General features: G+C 45.5%; 2 protein-coding genes and 1 long non-coding RNA gene across 3 annotated transcripts in view; 1 reads left to right on the top strand and 2 right to left on the bottom strand.

Annotated features, from left to right (window-relative positions):
• Positions 1–22,084, top strand: part of UTP11 (UTP11 small subunit processome component) — a 250,829-nt gene that overhangs the window by 6,519 nt on the left and 222,226 nt on the right. The gene's annotated exons all lie outside the window — the stretch shown is intronic.
• EPHA10 (EPH receptor A10) overlaps positions 1–22,084 on the bottom strand; it is a 41,217-nt gene that overhangs the window by 8,112 nt on the left and 11,021 nt on the right. Inside the window, exons 6-8 of the mRNA XM_055586348.1 lie at positions 7,586–7,719; positions 5,035–5,206; positions 888–996 (exon numbers count right to left, since the gene is read on the bottom strand). Of these exons, the coding sequence (XP_055442323.1) occupies positions 888–996; positions 5,035–5,206; positions 7,586–7,719 (415 nt within the window). The remainder of the gene's footprint in view (positions 1–887; positions 997–5,034; positions 5,207–7,585; positions 7,720–22,084) is intronic.
• LOC129655669 (uncharacterized) lies at positions 18,142–22,084 on the bottom strand. The gene is made up of 2 exons (XR_008716073.1): positions 19,310–22,084; positions 18,142–18,589 (listed from the first exon to the last, which is right to left on the bottom strand). It is a non-coding gene; the product is annotated as an uncharacterized LOC129655669 (long non-coding RNA).

Below are 22,084 nucleotides of genomic sequence, written 5' to 3'. Positions count from 1 at the left end.
TTTCTGCTTTTCCAACGGGTCTCATCTGTGGACCTTTAAGCTCCATGATCAAGGAGATTCTACTCTTGTCCTGCTTTCCTGACTCACCTGGCTGGGGCAGAGCTGGCTCCCAGATCCTCTCCTCCTCAGTCACTTAAGGCCAAGCAAATAACCCCATCTTAGCCAGATGAAAGCTTGCCGCCCCTCCGGCCCGCAGGCAGTTCCAGGATGCTGACGTGTGGCTCCCAGACCAGCTCATTCCTCTCCTCTGCTCCCCCTACTCCAGCCTGTCACATTCGGCCTTCCCAACCCCTCCAGTGTGCTGACCTCAGCCCCAGCCCGGAACTCACCTGGGGTGCCTCTGCCAAAGGGACTCTATCTTTGCTGAGCCAGACCCAAGCTCCATATCTTTCCCCCTCCGCCCATCCCCTTTCTCTGCCCACTCTCCTGCAAGCTTCCTTCCTCTGGAGCTTGGGGGTTTCTGGCATATGAGTTCCCCTCCCTGTTCTCCCTGCTCCCACACACATACACGCACACACAATTTCTGCCTTTCTTCCCTCTGCCTGTGTTCAAGGGCCTCTAGATCCCTTGGGGGCAGGGGCTGGGGGCCTCTGAGCGCCTCCGGAGGCTCCCAATTACACCAGAGCAGCCGGAGCTTGATTCCCTCCACAGCGATGCCTTCTGACATTTAATGAGTGAAGGAGCTAAATCCCCTTCATCCCACAGCAGCTGAGCAGGAACAGGGCGTGGGGGGAGGGGCCAGGACAGCACCAGTCAGGCCTGTCTCTACACAGCGGTATGCTCGCCTGTACAAATCCGCACATGTGCAAATGCGGATACAGATACAGGTACCTGAAGGCAGGGACACAGCCCGCCAGGGGCCAGCCAGGCTGGAACCAGTCACCTACCTCCTCCAAATGGCCAGCACGCTCATCACAGAGCCCAGGACGAGGAGGGCTGAGATGGTTACCACGGTGACGACGACCGCGGGGCTCTGGTCCTTGGACCTGGAAGTGGCTGGGAGGAAAACCACAAGGTTGAAAGAGGCAGAGGACCAGGCTCCCGGGTAAGCCCCAGGACAGACTCCTGTCCTCACCCCATGGCAGGATGTCCATAGCACCTCCACCCTCGGCCTGGCCTCCCAGCAGCTGGGGACCAAGGCTGCCCCCACCAACCACAAAGGCACCTGGAGCTTCGTCCTTTCCCAGGGTGGGTCACTTCTACCGCAGCTCAGCTCTGAGAGAGAGGAGCAGGCATCCAGATGGGCAGGCTCAGGCCTTCCTTTTTGCCTTACAGATGCACAAGGAAGGTGGCTCTGCAGGGGCATGGCCTTTTCTCTGAGCTCCCCACCCCAATCCAGAACTGTCACCGAAAATTTTTGCTATTGTTCAGTTGCTAAGTCACGTCCGACTCTTTACAGCAATGGCTGTAGCATGCCCAGGCTCCCCTGTCCTCCACTATCTCCTGGAGTTTGCTCAAATTCATGTCCATTGAGTCAGTGATGCTATCTAACCATCTCATCCTCTCTAACAATAAGAATGATGAGTTAACATTTAATGCACACTTATGTGCCTAACTAAACAATCCTGTTTCATCATCACAAGAAGCCAGGAGAATGAACTGTCTCCATTCTGCAGCTGAGGAAACTGACATCAAGAAAAGTTATGTAATTTGTCCAAGGTCACAAAGCCAATAAACGGTGACCCTAAGATTCAAACCTGATTCCCAAAGCCTCTGCTTTGAACTATTTCCCCAGCAGAGGGGCCAAGAGGACCCCAGGCCCTCAGCCCCATCCACCCATCCATCCATCTAACACGTGCACCAGAACGGCAGTGGTCCTGGGGAGTCGGCAATGAATGAGCCAGAATCCTTGCCCTGGAGGGGTGTACCGACCAGCAGGGGAGACAGAAATGAAAAATCAATGAAAAAAAAAGAAACAGAGACAGGAGCAGAGCTGAGCAGAGGCACAATCATTTCTTCCTAAAGCCAGTGGGGAAGGTTTTGCAGAAGAGGCATCATCTGCCCTGGACCTGGAAGATGGACAGGGTTGTTGATGATGCTTCGATGCACTTGCTGGGTCTGGAAAACGACAGGCCATCCCATGTGGCTGGAAAGCAGGCTGCATGGAGGCAGAGACACAAGATATGAAGAGCTAAAGCTGGAAGGCAGGAGGATGAAGGGAACTGGGGGAGGTGACAGACCCAGAAGGGCCTTGAATGCTAGGCCAGGAGGATGAGCTTTATCTTGAGGGTAACAGGGAGCCCAGAGCAGTGGACAGAGTTCCTTCCCACCAGGAGAGGAATGAGGGAATCTGCTAGGGCAGGAGAGGGGAGGTGGGGGGGTGCTTGGAAGAGATAAAGGCTTGGGATAACTGTCGGGAATGGGGAAGATGCTACGCAGCCCTGATGAATAAACTGGGATTAGAAAAAGACACTTTAGCAGGCAGCCTTGATGAGGGATGATGGAGGAGAGCCAGTCCTGGGGACAATGGGGTGGGTGCAAAATAATGTCTGGGGAATGGGGGCCAGCAGGGCTGGAGAGCGCTTCAACCAGGAGAGTCCGCGGAAGCTGGGGAGAGATGATTGTGGGGCCAGGAGAGGCTGGGAGCCCGACAGATGTGGTCAGATCCCAAGAGCCGCTATTAGGATGTCACACAGCAAGTGAGGAAGAGTGACAGCAGAGAAAGGGAGGGTCAGAGGTCAACAAGGTCAGGGTCAAAAGAACAGATTTCAGAGCCCTCATTTCCAGAGATGGGGAATAGGGTCCTGGGCCTGGCTGGTGGCAGAAGATGGAACTGTCGCCAAGGACTGTTTGAAATGAGCTGTCCTGGTGGACAGGGAAATGGAGGATGCAGAGAAAACTGGTGTGGCCAGCGGCCTCTGAGATAGCCCTGCAGGATTCTCCGCTTCCTGGTGTTCCTTCCCCCATGAGCGTGGGCCGAACACAGTCATTCACTGCTAATGAACAGAATACAGCACAAGTAATGGGATGTCACCACCATGATTAGGTTACAAGAGATCGGCTTCTGTCTTGGGGGCCCTCTTGCTCCCTCTCTCACAGTCTCTAGAAGAATCTAGTTGCTGGGTTATGAGCAGCCCTTGGAGAAGCCTAGGAGTCTTGTGCCTGCCTCCAGCAAGCAGCCAGCAAGAGTCCAACTAGGGAAGCACTCATTCCCCCGCTCCCCTCCTCTCCATCTCCGCCCAGTTAAGCCTGGAGATGATCGCAGCCCCAGAGGACACCTGGACTGCAGTGAGGGCTAAGCCGTGCGCATACTCCTGACCCACAGAAACCATGAGGTAATGAGTGAATATTGTGTCTGGCTGTTGAGGGTGATTTGCTACACAGCAGTGGTTAGCTAGTACAGTAGCATGGTCCTCCTCGTGAACTTGATGTGGGGTCACAGCTCACTGGAGAAAGCGCTCTGCGAACCACTCTCTTAGCCAGGGCCACAACAGAGGAGGCCAGAAGCTGAGCGGCACGCCCACCGACTGCACGCTCAGTAGCTCATTTGTATCTGACTCTCTGCGGCCCCATGGACTGTAGCCCACCAACCTCCTCTGTCCAAGGGATTTCCCGGGCAAGAATACTGGAGTGGGTTGCCGTTTCCTTCTCCAGGGGATCTTCCAGACCCAGGGATCCACCAACTGAGAAGCACCAGACTAACAGAAGTCATCAGTCCTCTTCAGCTACCGGCCCCCAGCACCCACTCTCCACCACATCCACTCCGGCCCAACCCACGAGCTTTTGTTCTGCTGCCTCTCACTCTCCAAGATGCCTTCCCTGCCCACCTCCCCACGGAGAACTCCAACGTTCCCCAGCCTTCAAGATCCAGCTCTAATCTCCTCTCACCAGCACCTGGCCGGGTCTGGCAGAGACAGGCATTTGAGCAAGAAGTGCTGTCTCCTTCCCAGAAGGCAAACTCCCTCAACACCTTATCTCCACCTCCCCCTGGGCTCAGAACTCTTTCTATCCTGGATTTGACTCATGTAGCAGGTTGGAAAGAATTATTATCTTGACAACTGGTGCCAGGATGCCTCTTAGGGCAAACTGCCTTTTGTCCAGGAAAAATACTTTCATGAGCTGCTCGGGGTAGATAGGGGTGAGGTCCTGAGGGCTGGGTTAGAGGCAGGAGACCAAAAGAAAGCACTAAATGCTCTGTGCACATCCGGAAGGGATCCTGGGGGGTTGGGGGAGGAGGAGGAGGAACCAGGGCAGGGAAGAGCCAGGGCAGGAGGGGTAGTACCACACCATGGCCGAGAGCTGGAACTGTTTTAGGATCAGGAATATCTGATGTTCAGTTCTTGTTTTGCTTTGTTTTGATAACAACTTTATTGAGAAATTATTCTCACACCATACAATTCACCCACTGAAAGTGTGCAGTTCTGGTGTTTTGTTGGTTTGTTTGCTTTTGGCCACACCACGCAGCTTGTGGGATCTTAGTTCTCTGACCAGGGACTGAACCCAGGCCCCAGCAGTGAAAGCTCGGAGTTGTAACCACTTCTGGTGTTTTTGCTTGGTTTATTGCTGCAGGTGACACTCCCTTGGTGTGCCCCAACCCTCAGCGAAGGCTGGATGTGGGGATGACGGACCTCAGGGCCTGGAAGTCCAGAGGGTAAGCTGGGCCGACCCCTCAACTTCACACGCTAAGGCGTAGTGGGAAGAGGGATGGTGCCCACGTTTGAGTCTGTGTCATGACAGAGAGAAAGCAGCAGGATGGGAACAAGAATGTAGTGGTCAAGGACAAGAAGTGACCAGGAGAAGAAAAGTCCTCCCAAGAAAAGAGAGGAATCTTGGAGAGGGCAGGGGATGTTTCCTCGAGACATGGGAGGGAGACACCAGCTGAGACCTGGGCTCCAGCTGTTCATGGATCCCTCCCCTGTGAGTTCTTCCAGGACAGGTACTCAATCTAAGCCACTAGTTACTGGATTCCAGTCTCATTCGTTAGGTTGTACCTGAACTGTTCTGCAGGTTCCCTTAATTGCACAGATAACCCCTCAATTTGCCTCCATGCTCCAGCCCCAGGCTGGGTTTTCTCTCCTCTTGCGTGTCACTTACCCTCCCCTGGGGTCAGCACTTCAATGCTGGGGTTGAAGCTCTGGGTCTCCCAGGAGGGCCCTGGGGAAGCTGCCCGGATCTGAAAGACGTAGCGGGTAGCCGGCTTCAGGTTGGTGACAGTGACCGCAGGCGCCCCTGTCTTCACCGTCGAGTAAGTCTGCTCACTCTGACCCTGGGGAGGGACCGAGATACATAAGGCCCAGACCCAGGACTGGCCCCATGCTCCTGGGAGAATGTGGAGGGAAGGGGTAGGAAGGTGGCAGAGGTACCCTGAGGGGAGGAGCCCGGGCTGCTGGAATAACTCCACTCATCTTGGAGGAATCTCACATCTTTCTTCCAGAAGGTCCCCAGGCCCTTTCTCCACCACAAGTTTCCACCTATACTCGGTGGTACCTTAACTGAGAACAACCCCACCTCCGAGTAACAGAAACTTTAGAGAAGATGCTGGCCTTATCGGGGATGCTAGGATGAAAGGCATCGATGCCTGGCCGTCTAGAGGAGGAACTACACCTGACCCCTCAGAGGAAAGAAGAAGGAAATGAGCCCTGACACCTGCCCGGCCCTTGTTGACTTTTCCTTCCCCTTGTCACCGGACTGTCACAATGTCCTACAAGGTGTGGGTTCACAGATAAGGAATTCAGATCAGAGGGGCTGAGAGGCTCACCCACAGCCCCCCACCAAGGGCCCATTCACTGCCCGCTGCTGGGCTAGACCCTATAGGAGCCGACTTCCTACACATTCCTATCTGCTTGTATAGGTGATGCTCCCAGCAGGGAAGGGGCGGGGTGACACCTTCCCAATTCCTTTAGGTCCTGTGCTCTGTGCACTACGTCATCCTGCCCCCAACACATCTGATCACGTGCATGCTGGACATGCTGCCATCATTTCATCTCTGCACACACCCCCCGATTAGAGCCCCTGGCACTCACAGCCCCCAAAGTGCATCTCCCCTGTATCTGTGGCCCCACTTCTACGGGCCCGGTATTCAGGAATCAGGGCAGACTCTGACCCAAGCTGGGCAAATCAGAATCCCACTTCTGGGCATTTGAACATACCATGGAAAGACAGTGAGGCCCTGGCTGCAGAATTTATAAGCAGGCTTGGGGAGGCGAGGGGAAAAGGGGCTGCCAGCCTGGGCGGCTGCAAGGTGCTAGAAACAACCCTTCCTGCAGAGGAGGTGGGGTTGGTATGGAGAGAACTCACAGATGAGGGGCTGGTGATTCCTGCCACGCTTCTGGTCATCAGGCTCCATGAGACACTCCTGAAGGCTTTCAAACACAGCCCCTTTTGTACTGCCTCGTCTTTTCAAGGGTTTTTGTTCCCAGCAAAGTCACACTCCCTATGGGCCAGGGAGCATCCACCCAGCTCAGCACTGGGACTGTATCTATGCTCTGATCCCCGAGTGTCAGTTCAGTGAGCCCTTTCTAAGCAACTGCTGCCTGCCTGGCTCCTTCCCAGTGACCTTCGCTTGACATCAGGGACCCCCAGAACCCTGTCCCAGCCGCTTTTCTCACTCATGCCCCCTTCCCTTGGCCATCCCCTCAGGTCCTTTGGCTTCAGCTACCATCTCTGGGTTGAAAGCCCCCAACTTCCTCTCTCTCTCTCTCAGCTCTCCAGATTTCTCTTTTCAAAATCTGTTATCTGATTCAGCAAAGAACTCCCTGGAGTCACTGAGGAGGGAGTGAAGTCCTAACACATGTAATGCTAAACTGAAAGCAAAGTTTTGCTTTAATGAATACAATTGTCACCAAAGTGAGAACAGTTTAACTGTAGATTACCTATCAAATTCAAAGACAATAAACTTATGCAGAAAGAGATAGTGGATCTGGACCTAACTCCACTTGTTAAACCACCCTTGAGCTGCAACCATAGACTTACCACAGATACAAGAAGTCAGCCAAAATCAAGAAAAAGTATCCTAGGAGAATCAACTGGCCCTACAGAGTTTACAATAAGGAACACTGTATACTTTCTATTATTATTCGTAAATGATTGGTTACACAGTCTCCACATCAGTAAAATTAAAATTCGAGTGCATACATTCATTGCTGTGAGAGCTGACTGTTAAACATTTATCAGTCCATTATTTATCAGCATATTATTTATGCTGAGCCCTGGCACGCCACCAGACCTGGCAACATGTTCCCACAGTGGTACTTTTCCATAAAATTTGAAACAATATGTTTCTGCGTTCTTTTTCTTAAAAGGGTTGCAAACTATGCACAGAATCCAGCCACAGAAAGTCTGGATCAGCCCCCAGGGGAAGCTTTTTGTCAACTGTAAACAGTAGGCAGTAGTGGTGAAAACGGACACGATGACGGGTTACCCAAAGAAGACCCGAGCAAAGAGGGAGAGCTGTGTGTCCACGGTGAGGAGGGGCCAGGAACACTCCGGCTGGGTAGGCCGCTCAGGGGGCCAGTGGAGATGTTTAGAAACAAAGCAAGAAGGACTTATGCTGGGAGGGGCTTGTAAAGAAAAGGAAGCCGGCAAGAGAGGGGGACAGACCGCAGCTGGTAATGCAACCCTAGGTCCCTCCCAAACCCAGACTCACCTTCTCGAAGTATCTGATCTCATACTCTGTGCCGTTGGCCCCTGGGGCTCCCGCAGGGATGGGCTCCCGCCATGACAGAGACACGCTCTGGGGCTCCACTCGGTCCCTGCGGATTTCATCCTCCTCCCAGGGCGCTGAAAGTTGAGTAATGCGAGGTTCTCTGGGGCAGGGGCAGAAGGCTGGAAAGGCGGGGCGCGCGGGGAGCCAAATGGGGCGGGGCCAAGGGGCTGTGGGTGGGGCAAGAGGCTCCTGAGGGGCGGGGCCTGAGGGATAGCGTCTTCATGAGGCTAGAGGAAAGCTCTGACACCGCAGCTCTTGGCTTCCTTGGTTCTGAGCGGGAAAGAAGCAGGCCACGTGCTGCTTGCCCACCCCCTACACTCCAGCTTCCCTTCAGGTGGCTGGTTCTAATTCTCCTAGGCTATTTCTACATGCTCTATGGCTCGGAGATATTAGACAGCACAGCAGGCAGGAAGACAAGCTACTTAACTATTCTAATAGTCTGGTCAAGAGGTAATATACTCAAATAAACTAGGAATAGAAGGAAATTAGTTCAGTTCAGTTCAGTCGCTCAGTCGTGTCCGACTCTTTGCGACCCCATGAATTGCAGCACGCCAGGCCTCCCTGTCCATCACCAACTCCCGGAATTCACCCAAACGCACATCCATCGAGTCGGTGATGCCATCCAGCCATCTCATCCTCTGTCGTCCCCTTCTCCTCCTGCCCCCAATCCCTCCCAGCATCAGAGTCTTTTCCAATGAGTCAACTCTTCCCATGAGGTGGCCAAAGTACTGGAGTTTCAGCTTTAGCATCAGTCCTTCCAATGAACACCCAGGACTGATCTCCTTCAGAATGGACTGGCTGGATCTCCTTGCAGTCCAAGGGACTCTCAAACGTCTTCTCCAACACCACAGTTCAAAAGCATCAATTCTTTGGTGCTCAGCTTTCTTCACAGTCCAACTCTCACATCCATACATGACCATAGGAAAAACCATAGCCTTGACTAGACAGACCTTTGTTGGCAAAGTAATGTCTCTGCTTTTTAATATACTATCTAGGTTGGTCATAACTTTCCTTCCAAGGAGTAAGCATCTTTTAAATTCATGGCTGCAATCACCATCTGCAGTGATTTTGGAGCCCCCCAAAAATAAAGTCTGACACTGTTTCCACTGTTTCCCCATCTATTACCTCAACAAAATAAAGGCCATATATGAAAAGCTCCAGCTAACATCATACTTAATGGTGAAAAGCTGAGAGCTTTCCTTTGAAGATTAGGAATCTTGCCACTTCTATTCAGCACAGTCCTGGAAGTCCTAGACAGTGCAATTAGGCAAGAAAAAGAAATAAAAGGCTTCCAGATTGGAATGGAGGAAGTAAAATGATCTCTGTCCACAGATGACATAATCTTATATGTAGAAAACACTAAAGGTTCCACAGAAAATACTGTTGCCAAAATTGCAGGATACAAAATCAAATCACAGACTCATTCGCATTTCCACCCACTAACAATGAACAATATGAAGTGAAAAATCAAGAAAGCAATCCCACTTACTTAAGTTTATTACAAAACAAAAAAGCCTCTTTAACAAATGGTGGTAGGAAAATTGAATATCCATGTGAAAAAGAATTAAGTTGGGCCCTTAGTTTACACTACATACAAAAATGAACTCAAAATGAATTACAGACATAAATGTAAGACCTGAAACTTCTAGAAGAAAATATAGAGGAAAAACTTCCTGATACTGAATTTGGCAGATTTCTTGAATATGACACAAAAAGCAAAAAGCATAGACAGCAAATGTAAGAACAACAAATGGCACTACAAACTTAAAAACATCAGGACAATAAAGGAAACAATCAACAGAGTGAAAAGGCAACCTATGGAATGGGGGAAAATATTTACTACCCACATATCTCATAAGGGGTTAATGTCCAGAATATAAAAAGAACTCCTTCAATTCAGCAACAACACCACCAAACCCCACAAATAACCCAATTTAAAAATGGGCAGGGACTTCCCTGGTCGTCCAGCGTTGAGAATCCACCTGCCAGTGCAACAGACACGGGTTCGATCCCTGCTCCCGGAAGACTTCACATGCCGTGAGGCCCACGAACCACAACTAGCGAGCCTATGCTCTAGAGCCCGTGCTCCGCAACAAGGGAAGCCACCACGGTGAGAAGCCTGCACGCTGTGAGAGAGAGTAGTCCCTGCTCTCTTCAACTAGAGAAAGCCCGTGAACAGCAACAAAGACCCAACAGAGCCAAAAATAATACATAAATAATCATTTTTTTTAAATGGGCAGAGGACTTGAATAGACATTTCTCCAAAGATGTGCAAATGGCCAATAAGCACATAAAAAGATGTTCAATATCACTAATCATGAGGGAAATGGAAGTCAAAACTATGAGCTATCACCTCGTACCTGTTAGGATCAAAAATAAACAAAAGGCAGAAATAACAAGCGTTAGTGAGACGGTGGAGAGACTGGAACCCTGTGCGCTGTTGGCACTGTTGCTGGGAATGTAAATTAGTGCAAACACTATGGAAAACATACGGAGGTTCTTATAAAAATATAAAAATAGGATCCAACTATAGATAATCATATTAAGTCATAAAGAGAAAGACAAATCCCACATGCTAGCGCTTACTTGCAGAGTCTAAAATATGACACGAGTAAACCTATCCATGAAACAGAACCTCAGATACGGAAGTCAGACTGGTGGTTGCCAAGGTGGGAGGGAGCCTGGAGAGGGGCAGAGTGGGAGGTTGGGGGTAGCAGATGTAAGCTTCTATACAGAGAAGGGATGAACAACTAAGTCCTACTGTATAGCCCAGGGGACTATGGTCAGTATCCTATGATAAACCATAATGGAAATGAGCATTTTTTAAATGTATATAACTGAGTCACTTTGCTGTATAGCAGAAACGAACACAACGTTGTGAATCAACTATATTTCAACAAAAATATTAATGAAAAACAAAATAAAGATAGAGCTACCGTGTGACCTAGCAATCCCTCTTCTGAGTATGTAGCCCGAGGAAATGAAATCACAATTTTGTACAGACTACTGCACTCCCCTGTTCATTGCAGCGTTATTGACAATAGCCAAGATACAGAAACAATCTAAGTGTCTGCTGACAGACGAATGGATAAAGACAAAATCATATACATATATATTTAATATGTTATTCAGCCATTTTTTAAAAAAAGAAATCCTTCCATTAGCAAAAGCACAGATGAACCCTGAGGGCATTATGCTAAGCAAAATAAAACAGAGAGACAAATGTTGCCTGATGTCACTTATATGTAGAATCTAGAAAAGCCAAACTCAGAGAACAGAGAATAGATTGGATTTTTGCCAAGAGATAGGACATGGGGGAAACAGGGAGATGCTGGTCAAAGATCCAGACTTCCAATTATAAGAAGAATAAAATCGGGGGATCTAGTGTATATCATGGTGTACTTGAAAGCTGCTAAGGCAGATCATCAGTGTTTGCACCATGCACAAAATGTAATTATGTGAGAGGATGGATGTGTTAACTAACCTTCCCATGGCAAGCATTTCACAATATACACGTGCACCAAATCATATTTAGAATTACACAGAGTTATATGTCAATGATGTCTCAAAAAGGTAGAAAGAAAAAAAAAAAGAAAATGTGATATAGACATACAATGGAATACTACTCAGCTTAAAGAAAGGAAATCATGTCATATGCTACAACATGGATCAACTTTGAGGACATTATGCTGAGTGAAATAAGCCAGTCACAAAGAGACAAATACTGCATGATTCCACTTCTACGTAAGCTATCTAAAGTAACTGAACTCTTAGAAGGTAGAATGTGGTTGCCACGGTCTGGGAGGAGGGGGGAAGAGGAGTTGTTGCCCAAGAAGTATAGAGTTTGCATTTTTTTTTAATAGGTTGCATTTTGCAAGATGAAAAAGTCTATAGGGGTCTGTTGTATGATGACATGCATATAGTTAATGCTACTGTACTGTACACTAAAAACGGTTAATTTGGTAAATTTCCTGTTATATGTTTTTTACCATAATAAAAAAAAATAGTGATGCTCAGGTCACACAACCCAAAGCAATTAAATCAGTTTCTGTGGGGTGGGATTCAGGCATTACTATCTTTTTAAAAAGCTTCTCAGTGATTCCAATGTGTGTTGAACAGAGGGTTTCCCAAGCGAAGATGCTAGGAAAGCGGATGTGTAAGTGGATGGCATGCATCACTGACTCGATGGACGTGAGTCTGGGTGAACTCCGGGAGTTGGTGATGGACAGGGAGGCCTGGTGTGCTGCGATTCATGGGGTTGCAAAGAGTCAGACACGACTGAGCGACTGATCTGATCTGATCTGACCTGAAGTGGTTCCAAGGGCTTCCCTGATGGCTCAGCTGGTAAAGAACCCACCTGCAATATAGGAGACACATGAGATGTGGGTTCAATTCCTGGGCCGGGAAGATTCCCTGACAGAGGGCATGACAACCCACTTAAGCATTCTTGCCTGGAGAATCCCATGGACAGAGGAGCCTGGCGGGCTACAGTCCATGGGGGTCACAAAGAGTCAGACACGAGCGACTAACCTCACAAGTGGTTCCAAGGCTCACAAAAGGTATCCAGGAGGGAGATGGAGATCTGAGAGCCATTTGAAGGTGATTTGATGAAACTGCCCAGGGCAACACAGAAAGGGAGAGAAGCCACAGCTATAAGGAAACAAGCCCAAGAAATTACCACACTTAAGAGGCAGGCAAAGAAAGAGGAGCTTGGGAAGGAGGAGCCAAAGAGAGGAGAGGAAAAACCAGGAACAAATGAGGCTACAGAAGCCCAGGAAAAAGAACTTTTAGGAAGGTTCCCTCTTGACTTTTCCTGTTATTAGCTACTGGTCCACAAGCAAGAGCCTCAATCCCCTTACACGTAGATGGGAAACAATAATGACCTCTTCATACCTGCTTTGAGAATTTTATGAATTAATAACATATAAAGAGCTTAGCACAATACTTGACATAGAACAAGCACGCAATACCACATTTACTGGCAAAAGGAGATGCTGGTTGGCAGTGTCATATGCAGAGCAAAGACAGGTAACAAAACAACTCAAAGTGCCACTGGGTTTAACAATGTGGAGGTTTCTTCAGGGCATTCAGAGGAAGTAGACAGCAGGAAGTAGCCACAGGACTGGAATAGGTCAGTTTTCATTCCAATCCCAAAAAGGGCAATGCCAAAGAATGTTCAAACATTCTTTGAATGTACAATTGCACTCATTTCATATGCCAGCAAGGTTATGCTCAAAATCCTTCAGGCTAGGCTTCAGCAGTATGTGAACCCAGAACTTTCAGATGTACAGGCTGGGTTTAGAAAAGGCAGAGGAACCAAAGATCAGATTGCCAACATTTGCTGGATCATGTAGAAAGCAAGGGAATTCCAGAAAAACATCTACTTCTGCTTCATTGACTATGCTAAAGCCTTTGACTGTGAGAATCACAAGAAACTGGAAAACTCTTAAAGAGATGGGAATACCAGACCATCTTACCTGTCTCCTGAGAAACCTGTATTTGGGTCAAGAAGCAACAGTTAGAACCAGACATGGAACAGAATGGTTCAAAATTGGGAAAGGAGTACGTCAAGGCTGTATATTGTCATCCTGCTTATTTAACGTCTATGCAGAGTACATTGTTCAAAATGCTGGGCTGGATGAATCACAAGCTAGGATCAAAATTGACAGAAGAAATATCAACAACCTCAGATATGTAGATGATACCACTCTAATGGCAGAAAGTGAAGAGGAGCTAAAGAGCCTCTTGATGAGAGTGAAAGAGGAGAGTGAAAAAGCTGGCTTAAAACTCAACATTCAAAAAACAAAGATCATTGCATCCAGTCCCATAACTTCATGGCAAATAGAAGGGGAAAAAGTGGAAGCAGTGACAGATTTTATTTTCTTGGGCTCCAGAATCACTGTGGACAGTGACTGCAGCTATGAAATTAAAAGATACTTGCTTCTTGGAAAGAAAGCTATGACAGACAAAGACAGTGTATTAAAAAGCAGAGACATCACTTTGCTGACAGCTATAGTTTTCCCAGTAGTTACGTACAGATGTGAGAGCTGGACCGTAAAGAAGGTTGAGTGCCAAAGAATTGATGCTTTCAAATTGTGGTGCTGGAGAAGACCTGTGAGAGTCCCTTGGACTGCAAGGAGATCAAACCAGTCAATCTTAAAGGGAACCAATCCTGAATACTCACTGTAAGGACTGATACTGAACCTGAATCTCCAGAACTTTGACCACCTGATGCAAAAAGCAAACTCATTGCATCCTGATGTTGGGAAAGACTGAAGGCAAATGGAGAAGGGGTGGTAGAGGACGAGATGGTTAGATAGCACCACCTTGTCCAATTTAACAGACATGAATTTGAGCAAATTTGGGAGATAGCAAAGGACTGAGGAGCCTGGTGTGCTGCAGTCCATGAGGTCACAAAGAGTTGGACACAACTTAGTGACTGAACAACAACAAAACTGCAGGTAGCAAGGAGTCAAGGAAATGGAGACAAGGGCGTAAGGAGCTGTATTTGAAAAGCATATAAACAGGGCTTCCAGTTTCAAATGGTCACCATCTAAGAACTCCCATTAATTGCTCTCTCTTCCAAATTCTAAATAAAACCCAAATATATGGAAAACACAGAAATGTCACCATAAACGAGTCTTGACAGCTAATTGCCAGAATCAGGGATGGGGAGTAGAGTGGCATATTTCCACCTATGATGAAGCCAGTGGGACTGGACTAAAAAATACAATTGTAGTGAACCCCCAGGCTATGCTGCCCACAGAGTGACATTGCCTCCCATCCTAAAAATAACTTGAAAGATCCTTTATCCTTCTTCCCACCGTCTGACCCTTTAAAAAAAAGGAAAGAAAAGCAAGGTCTTTGTCGACTGGACAATGAGCGCACAGCCCTCGCTTCACCGCGTGGTTGCTTCCCCTATCCCAAGAGGGCCTCTCAGCCTAGACACACTGGGAGACGGCAGCGCCCAGAAAAGATGCAGGCACAAAGGGAAGAGGAGCGATGAGACATGCTAGGAAGGGGTGCAACCTCTTGTAGATACAGATGGAGGGCAGAGATAGGAAAGAGCCAGGAATGCCATTTTTTAAAACTACATCTTGTGACTGTTATCAGAGGGCCAGGATACAGAGATAGGAGAAGGTTCCATTTCAGCCCTGCAGAGTGATGTTAGATGAAAGCCTGATAAACCCTGAGAACGAAGCTAAAAACAGAGCCCCAGCACCTGCTCTCCCACCGTACATTTGTTCTGCGGTTCAGCCGGCACCTGAGTGGGGCCAAGAGTCCAGCAGACACTGGCTGTTCAACAGCCATGCCCCACTTTCCTGCTGACCAAGCCCAGCTTTGGATTCAGGGTCTACTGTCTGATGACTCAGGTTGATTCTGATTGTCCCAAAACATTCGTGTGCACTCATTCCCCTTGCCAATAATTGGATCAGGGTTGGATTCACAATCTAATTCTGGCCAAGAAAAGGAGAAATTACCTAAGAGGAAGAGGGATTCTGGGAAAGGTTACTTTAAAAAAAAAAAAAAGTGTTTATTGAATTTGTTACAATTTTGCTTCTGCTCCTTTATGTTTTGGTTTTTTGGTTGCGAGGCATGTGGGATCTTAACTCCCCAACCCAGGATGGAACCCGTACCCCCTGCGCTGGAAGGCAAAGTCTCAACCACTGGACCACCAGGGAAGTGCCTGGGAAAGGCTTCCTGCTCTTAAAAAGACACCAACAAGGAAGAAACAGTTATTTTTCGGCCCTGCATGGCAGGGTGTGATGTCTGGAGTGGCCGTATCCATCTTGCCACCATAAGGGAGCCAGCCTAGGTTATAAGGACAGAAGACTGCAGAGAAAGAAAGAACCTGGGTCCTTGAGAGCAGTGTTCAGTTGCTGAATTAACCAAGCTCTAATTTTACTCTTCTTAGGTAAGCTAAGAAGTCATTTCAGTCAAAGGTCATTTGCACTGAATTGCACCGTTACTTGCGGCTGAAAGCTTCACAAACCAATCCAAAGGACAATTCATGTGTCGTGGTCTTGGTTTGGTTTTTGGGTTTTTTTGGCAAATATCAGCTATTTCCTTGTTCAATAATAAGTAAAGAGAAAAAAACTAAGAAAATGGGCATATGAAAAAATATTTCTAATTAGCAAAAAAAGAAAAGTATTATTCTGAAAACTCAGGAGGAACAGATCTTGAAGAGTGGTTAATATGACAGTTAGAAGAACAAGTAAGGAGACTGTTTGGCATCTTCAAGAAGATGAAAGAAAACACAGCCTCTTGAAATAGAAGCAGAAGGCAATGAAGGGAAAACAGATGGAGAAGAAAAAGAAACAGGATGACATGAGATAAAAGTGGAGAAGGTGAGAAACGCTTGTAGGGAAACTAAAAATGCGTTAGCAAAATTGAAATATTTAAAAGTCATTATAAGTACATGGAATTTAGCAAAATCACAAGCAGAATGGGAAACTTAAACTTCTTAGTCTTTGGAATATAAAGCAGACAGTAAGAAGGAAATAGAAAAATCGAATAATATAGTACTTAGTATATATGAGGAAAGAGGGAGAGAGAGAACACTGCAATAATAATTAAAAAAAAATAAAAAGCAAAGTATGCATTGCTTCAAAGCAGCCGTGGAATCGTTAAAATGGTTACCATATCGTAAGCCACAGAGAACACTCCAGCAGCTCCTTGAAAAGGAAGCGCTGTAGGGAATCCCCTGGCAGTCCAGTGGTTAGGACCTGGTGCTGTTACTGCCAGGGCGTGGTCAAACCCTAGTTGCAGAATTAAGATCCCACAAGCCATGCAGCAAACGAATAAAATAAAAATGTAAACACTGTACAAACCTCCTTCTCTAAACATGAAGCAGTAAAATCAGGAACAAAAAGGTAACAAAGTAAGTCATCCAGAAATTAAAACACATTCTCCAAAACACTTTTAGTCAAAAGGACAATACTAGAAGAAAACATAGGTACAAATCCTTACGACCTTGATTTAGGCAATGGTGTCTTAGATATGAAACCAAAAGCACAAGCAACTTAAAAAAACAAACTGGGCTTCATCAAAATTTAAAATGTTGAGCTTCAGCAGATAGTACTAAGAAAGTGAAGGACAGGGAATCCCCTGATGGGCCAATGGTTAGAACTCCGTGCTTTCACTGCCAAGGGCTCAGACAAAAAAAGAAAGTGGAAAACAGCTAGTTGCCAGAGGCAGGGGGTGAGCAAAATGGGTGAAGGTGGTCAAAATGGACAAGTTTCCTGTTATAAAATAAATAAGTCCCGGAAATGTAATGTATAGGGTGGTAACTAGTGTGGTGATTACAATTAAAAATACTATATTGTATATTTGAAAATTGCTGAGAGTTGGTCTTAAAAGATCTCATCATAAGCAAAACAATTTATAACTGTGTGTGGTTATAGATGGTTACAGATGTTCTAGACTTATTGTGGTGATCACTCTACAGTATATACAAATATCAAATCATTATGTTGTATACCTAAAATTAATGTTATATGTTGATTATGCCTCAATTGCCAAAAAGAAAGTGAGTGACAATTCACAGAGCAAATATTTGCAAATCATGTGTACAATGGTTGTTATGTATGGAATTGTGTTCTCTCCAAAAGATATGTTGAGGTCCTAATGCCCAGTACCTCTAGAATGTGACTTTATTTGGAAATATGGTCTTCACAGAGGTAATCAAGTCAACATGAAGTCATTTAGGTGGGACTTACCCAGTGTGACTGATGTCCTTCTGAAAGGGGGGAAGTTCAGACACAGAGACAGACACTGATGGAGGGGAGATAACATGAAGACATGTGGAAAAGAGAGCCACGTGACTGGAGAGATGCATCTATGAACCAAGAAAGGCCAAGGACTGCCAGCTAATTCCAAGGGCTAGAAGGAAGGAACCCTTCTGCCCTACAACAGTCACACAGAGCATGGTCCTGCTGACACCTTGATTTCAAACTTCTCGCTTCCAGAAGCGTGAGACAGTAAGTTTGTTTTAAGCCATCCAACTTTTAGAAATTTGTTACAGCAATCCAAGGAAGTAATACAAAAGTATCCATAATATATGTATATATTAGGCAAAAAAATACCCCAAAACTCATAACTCAATGACAAAAAGAAAACCCAGCACATTGAAAAGAGGTTCAACATCAGTAGTCATTACGGAAATATAGACTGAAACCACAGTGAAGTATCACTTCACATCGAGTAGGATGGCTGTAATCAGCAAGACAAGCAAGTGTTGGTGAGGATGTGGAGAAACTGGAACCTTTGTGCATTGCTGGTGGGAATGTAAAATGGTACAGTTGCTTTGGAAGACAGTTTGGCAATGCCTCAAAAAGTTAAGCAGCTCCTCAAAAGATGTTTTTTAAGTTTCCATATATATTGGTCCATGCGGACTCCCATAACAAGACACTACAGACTGGTGGCTTAAACATCAAAAGTTTATTTTCTTACAGTTCTAAAGACTAGAATTTCCAGATGATGCTCGCAGGTTCATATTTGTGTTCTGGTAAGGGCTCTCTTCCTGACTTGCTCCCAGCCACCTTCTTGCTGTATCCTCACCTGTCCTTTCCCCTGTGTATGGACAAAGGGCATAAATGAGTTCTGGTGTGTGTTCCTCTTCTTGTAAGGACACCTTGTAAGTCCCTGGGATTCCAGCCTCTCCCTTATGATCTCACTGTTGTTCAGTTGCTAAGCCATGTCCAACTCTTTGCGACCCCATGAACGGCAGCACACCAGGCTTCCCTGTCCTTCACCATCTCCCTGAGTTTGTTCAAACTCATGTCCATAGAGTCAGTGATTCCATCCAACTGTCTCATCTTCTGTTGCCTACTTCTCCTCTTGCCTTCAGTCTTTTCCAGCATCAGGGTCTTTTCCAAAGAGTTAGCTCTTCCCATCAGGAGGCCAAAGGTGGGCTCATTACCATTAATTATTTCCTTAAAGGCCCTATCTCCAAATATAGTAACACTGGGGGTTAAGGCTTCAATATAGAATTTGGGGGAGATAATTCAATCTATGACACCACATGACCTAGCAATTCCACTCCTAAGTATATACCCAAGAGAACTGAAAACTTATGTTTCCACAAAACTTGTACATGAATGTTCATAGCAGCATTACTCTAATAGCCAAAAATCAGAAACAGTCCAAATCCCATAAACTGATGAATGAATAAACAAACTTGTGGTATATCCACACAATGGAACATTAGCCATAAAAAGGATGCAGTACTGATACATGCTACAACATGGACGAGCCTTGAAAACATTATGCTAAGTGAAAAAAAGTCTACACATTGTATAATTCCATGGTTATAAAATGATCAGAATAGGAAAATCCATAGAAACAGAAAGTGGATTAGTGGTTATTAGGGGCTAGGGTGGGTGGGAGGAATCGGGAGTGACTGTTAATGGGCTTTCTTTTGGGGGTGATGAAAATGTTTTGGAATTAGAGAGTCTGTGATAGTTGCATAGGAAAAAATGACTGAATTGCACACTTTAAAAGGTAAGTGAAATTTTACGGTATGTGAATTTTATCTACAAAGAAAATGACAATATGAACAATGTGCAGTGTATAAAAACATACTAGATGTGACCAAAGCTAAACTCAGAGGAAATTTCTTAGACTTAAAATATTAAAACTATAACAACTAAGCACTGAACTCACCTAGAAAAAGACCTCAGGAAAGCAGGAGGATGGTATCAGGAAAGATAAAATCATAAAATAATTGACAAAAGTAAAGAGCAGTGGAATTGATGAGTTCAAGAGCTGGTTATCTGTCATAACCATAAAAACAATAAAATAAATTCCTTCCAAGAATAATTTTTAAGAAAGAAATCACAGGGCACAATATGAAGAAAGAGAAAGTAAACTCTAGATACTACAGAAAGTTTTTAAATAAACATTTCTGGGCTAATAAGTCAGAAAAAGATCATCAAAAGATGTTCTGTGGAAGTACAGATTAACAAAAGTGATTCAAAAGGAAGTTACAGAAAAGACTGGGCCATCAGCAAACTTTCCCACTAAAAATATAGTTTCCCAGGCAGTTCTGCCTGTCTCCAAAGAATGATAACTATGCTATTTAAACTATTCCAGAGCAGAGAAAAAGAAAAGATTATCCCTGATGGCTTTTTCAAAGCCAGCATTACCAAAATGCTAAAACTTGACAAAGAACACAAAAACTAATCTCTCTTATAAATGTAGATGGGAAATATTAAAATATAAGCAAATTAATTCAGCACATATTAAAAGAATAATACACTCATCTGCAGTACGGTATAATCTAGGAATGCAGAAAATCACATTGTAAAATCCATTAGTAGAATTCATCATATCAAAAGTTCAAAGGAAAAAAAACATGTGGTCATCTTGAAAGATGCTTAAGAAGCATTTTGTAAAATTAACATCCATTGCTGACTTTTTTAAAGCAAAAGCATTATATGGCCAAGGAGATAAAAGCAGGGCTTTGGTAATAGACAGACCTGAGTTCTGGCTGACTTTGGATAATTCACTTGGCCTCTCAGACTTCAGTTGTATCATCTGAAAGATGATTATAATTCTATTTAAATGAATTAATGTAGAAAATCATATTGCATGGTACCCAACACAGAGCAGCCCTCAATCAGTGGAAGCTTAGTGTTTTTATTAATAAAATGGAAGCAGAAGATTATTTCCTTAACATGATTTTTAAATCCATCTATATCAAAATATGACTGTTATCAGGAAATACGAGATTAAAATTTGTGTTGCATATATTATGCAAAGGGGGATTTATAGTAGATAATTTTATTTATTTTTTTATAGTAGATAATTTTAGGTATGGATATAAATATAGAAAAAAATGTGGAAGGATATACTCCAAGATATTAGTAGTTGTGTTTATCTCTGGATAACAGGATTCTGGGTGCTTTCTTTCATTTTTTATACTGAATTTTTAAAATGTAAATGCAGGACTTTCCTGATGGCCCAGTGCCAATACAGGGGACACAGGTATGATTCCTGGTCTGGGAAGATCCCACTTACCATGGGGCAACTAAGTTCTTGCGCCACAACTACTGAAGCTCAAGGGCCCTAAAGCCCTGCATGCCACAGCAAGAGAAGCCACCACAGGGAAGAGTAGCCCCTGCTCTCCACAACTAGAGAAAGCCCACACACAGCAATGACTCAGGGCAGCCAAAAAAAAAAGAAGACAGAAAAAAAACTGCTAAATGTAAATGCAATAGCAAATGTTAGATAGGGATAATTAAAAAAAAAAACAACAAAAACCAAAACTGTTCTTCCAGAAAACCAGATAAGTTGGGAACCCTCTCCCAAAAGGCAGAGGAAATGGACTGGGAGCTGAAAATGACAAAGGAAGTGACAAGATTTGAGAATCAGAAAAATGGATGTACAACTCAAGGCATAGAAAGATTCTTAAGAGAGAGACTGGAGTTATCAGAGGTTCTAGTCAAAGTAATAACTGAAAAAAAACTCTCAGAAATAAAAAGAGGTACGCAGACTGAAAGTTTTACGATGTTATAGCCAAACTCAATGAAAAGAGGTCAATATTTGTTAGATTTTATTTTCACCAGTAGGCTAAAGAATTATACAAACATCCATGTGTGTACACCTTTGTACCCGAGTTACCTACAAAACAACGAAAATTACCCTGGCCTCAGACTTCTCTGCAACACAGCTGCCATTAGACAAGGATGCAGAGTCACAAAAGGATCCTATCTTCTCAGACATGAAAAGACTCAGGAATCATACACTCATTTCTTGCAAAGGATACTTGAAGGATTACTTGAAGCTGTACCCCAGCTGAGTGAGACAAATCAAAAGTCTTAATAAAAGTCAAGAATGAGGAAGGTGTGATATTAAAGGAGTGCAGGTCTTCACTTACTCATCTAAATTCCAGACTCCCAAAAGGGACTGTTATGTGTTGGTCAGTGAATTCTACTGCCCCTACCCTCCGACCCTCCGTGTTTCCTTTCTCTTTTCCAGGACCAGGAAAGAGGGTGAGGCAGTAGAATCCTTGTAGAGGCCAAGGGACACACACAGCGTCCCTCTTTCTGAGATAGGAAATAAGGAGGTATGATTCGGCTTCCCACTGAAATTTTTGGACAGAGAGGGCAAAAGACTGCAGAATCTTCCACCTCTTTTTTCTGGGCACTGCAGAGCTGGGTGTGGGGCAAAGGCTCGCTCCCAGGTCGGGAAAGAGGAGCGGGCACTGGCTCCCGCAGATTCGCTGAACACTCACAACTTCTGTGGCCTGGAGGCACAGAGTCATCAGCATCTTCAGCCCCTCCGGCCTGGCCTTCGGGAGGGGAGCTGACCTCGGTGGGGGTCGGCGGGGTCGGGGATTTTTGTGGAAGACCAGCGATAGCAGTTTATCTGGGGTGGTTGCGGGCTGTGGGGATGCACGCGGTGGGCGGGACAGGGGAGCGCGCGGAGTGCGGAAGA

Source organism: Bubalus kerabau, chromosome 6 (genome assembly GCF_029407905.1).
Source record: "Bubalus kerabau isolate K-KA32 ecotype Philippines breed swamp buffalo chromosome 6, PCC_UOA_SB_1v2, whole genome shotgun sequence".
NCBI lineage: Eukaryota > Metazoa > Chordata > Mammalia > Artiodactyla > Bovidae > Bubalus > Bubalus kerabau.
The sequence above is the reverse complement of the archived record's forward strand: the minus strand, read 5'-3'. Positions and strand labels throughout refer to the sequence as shown.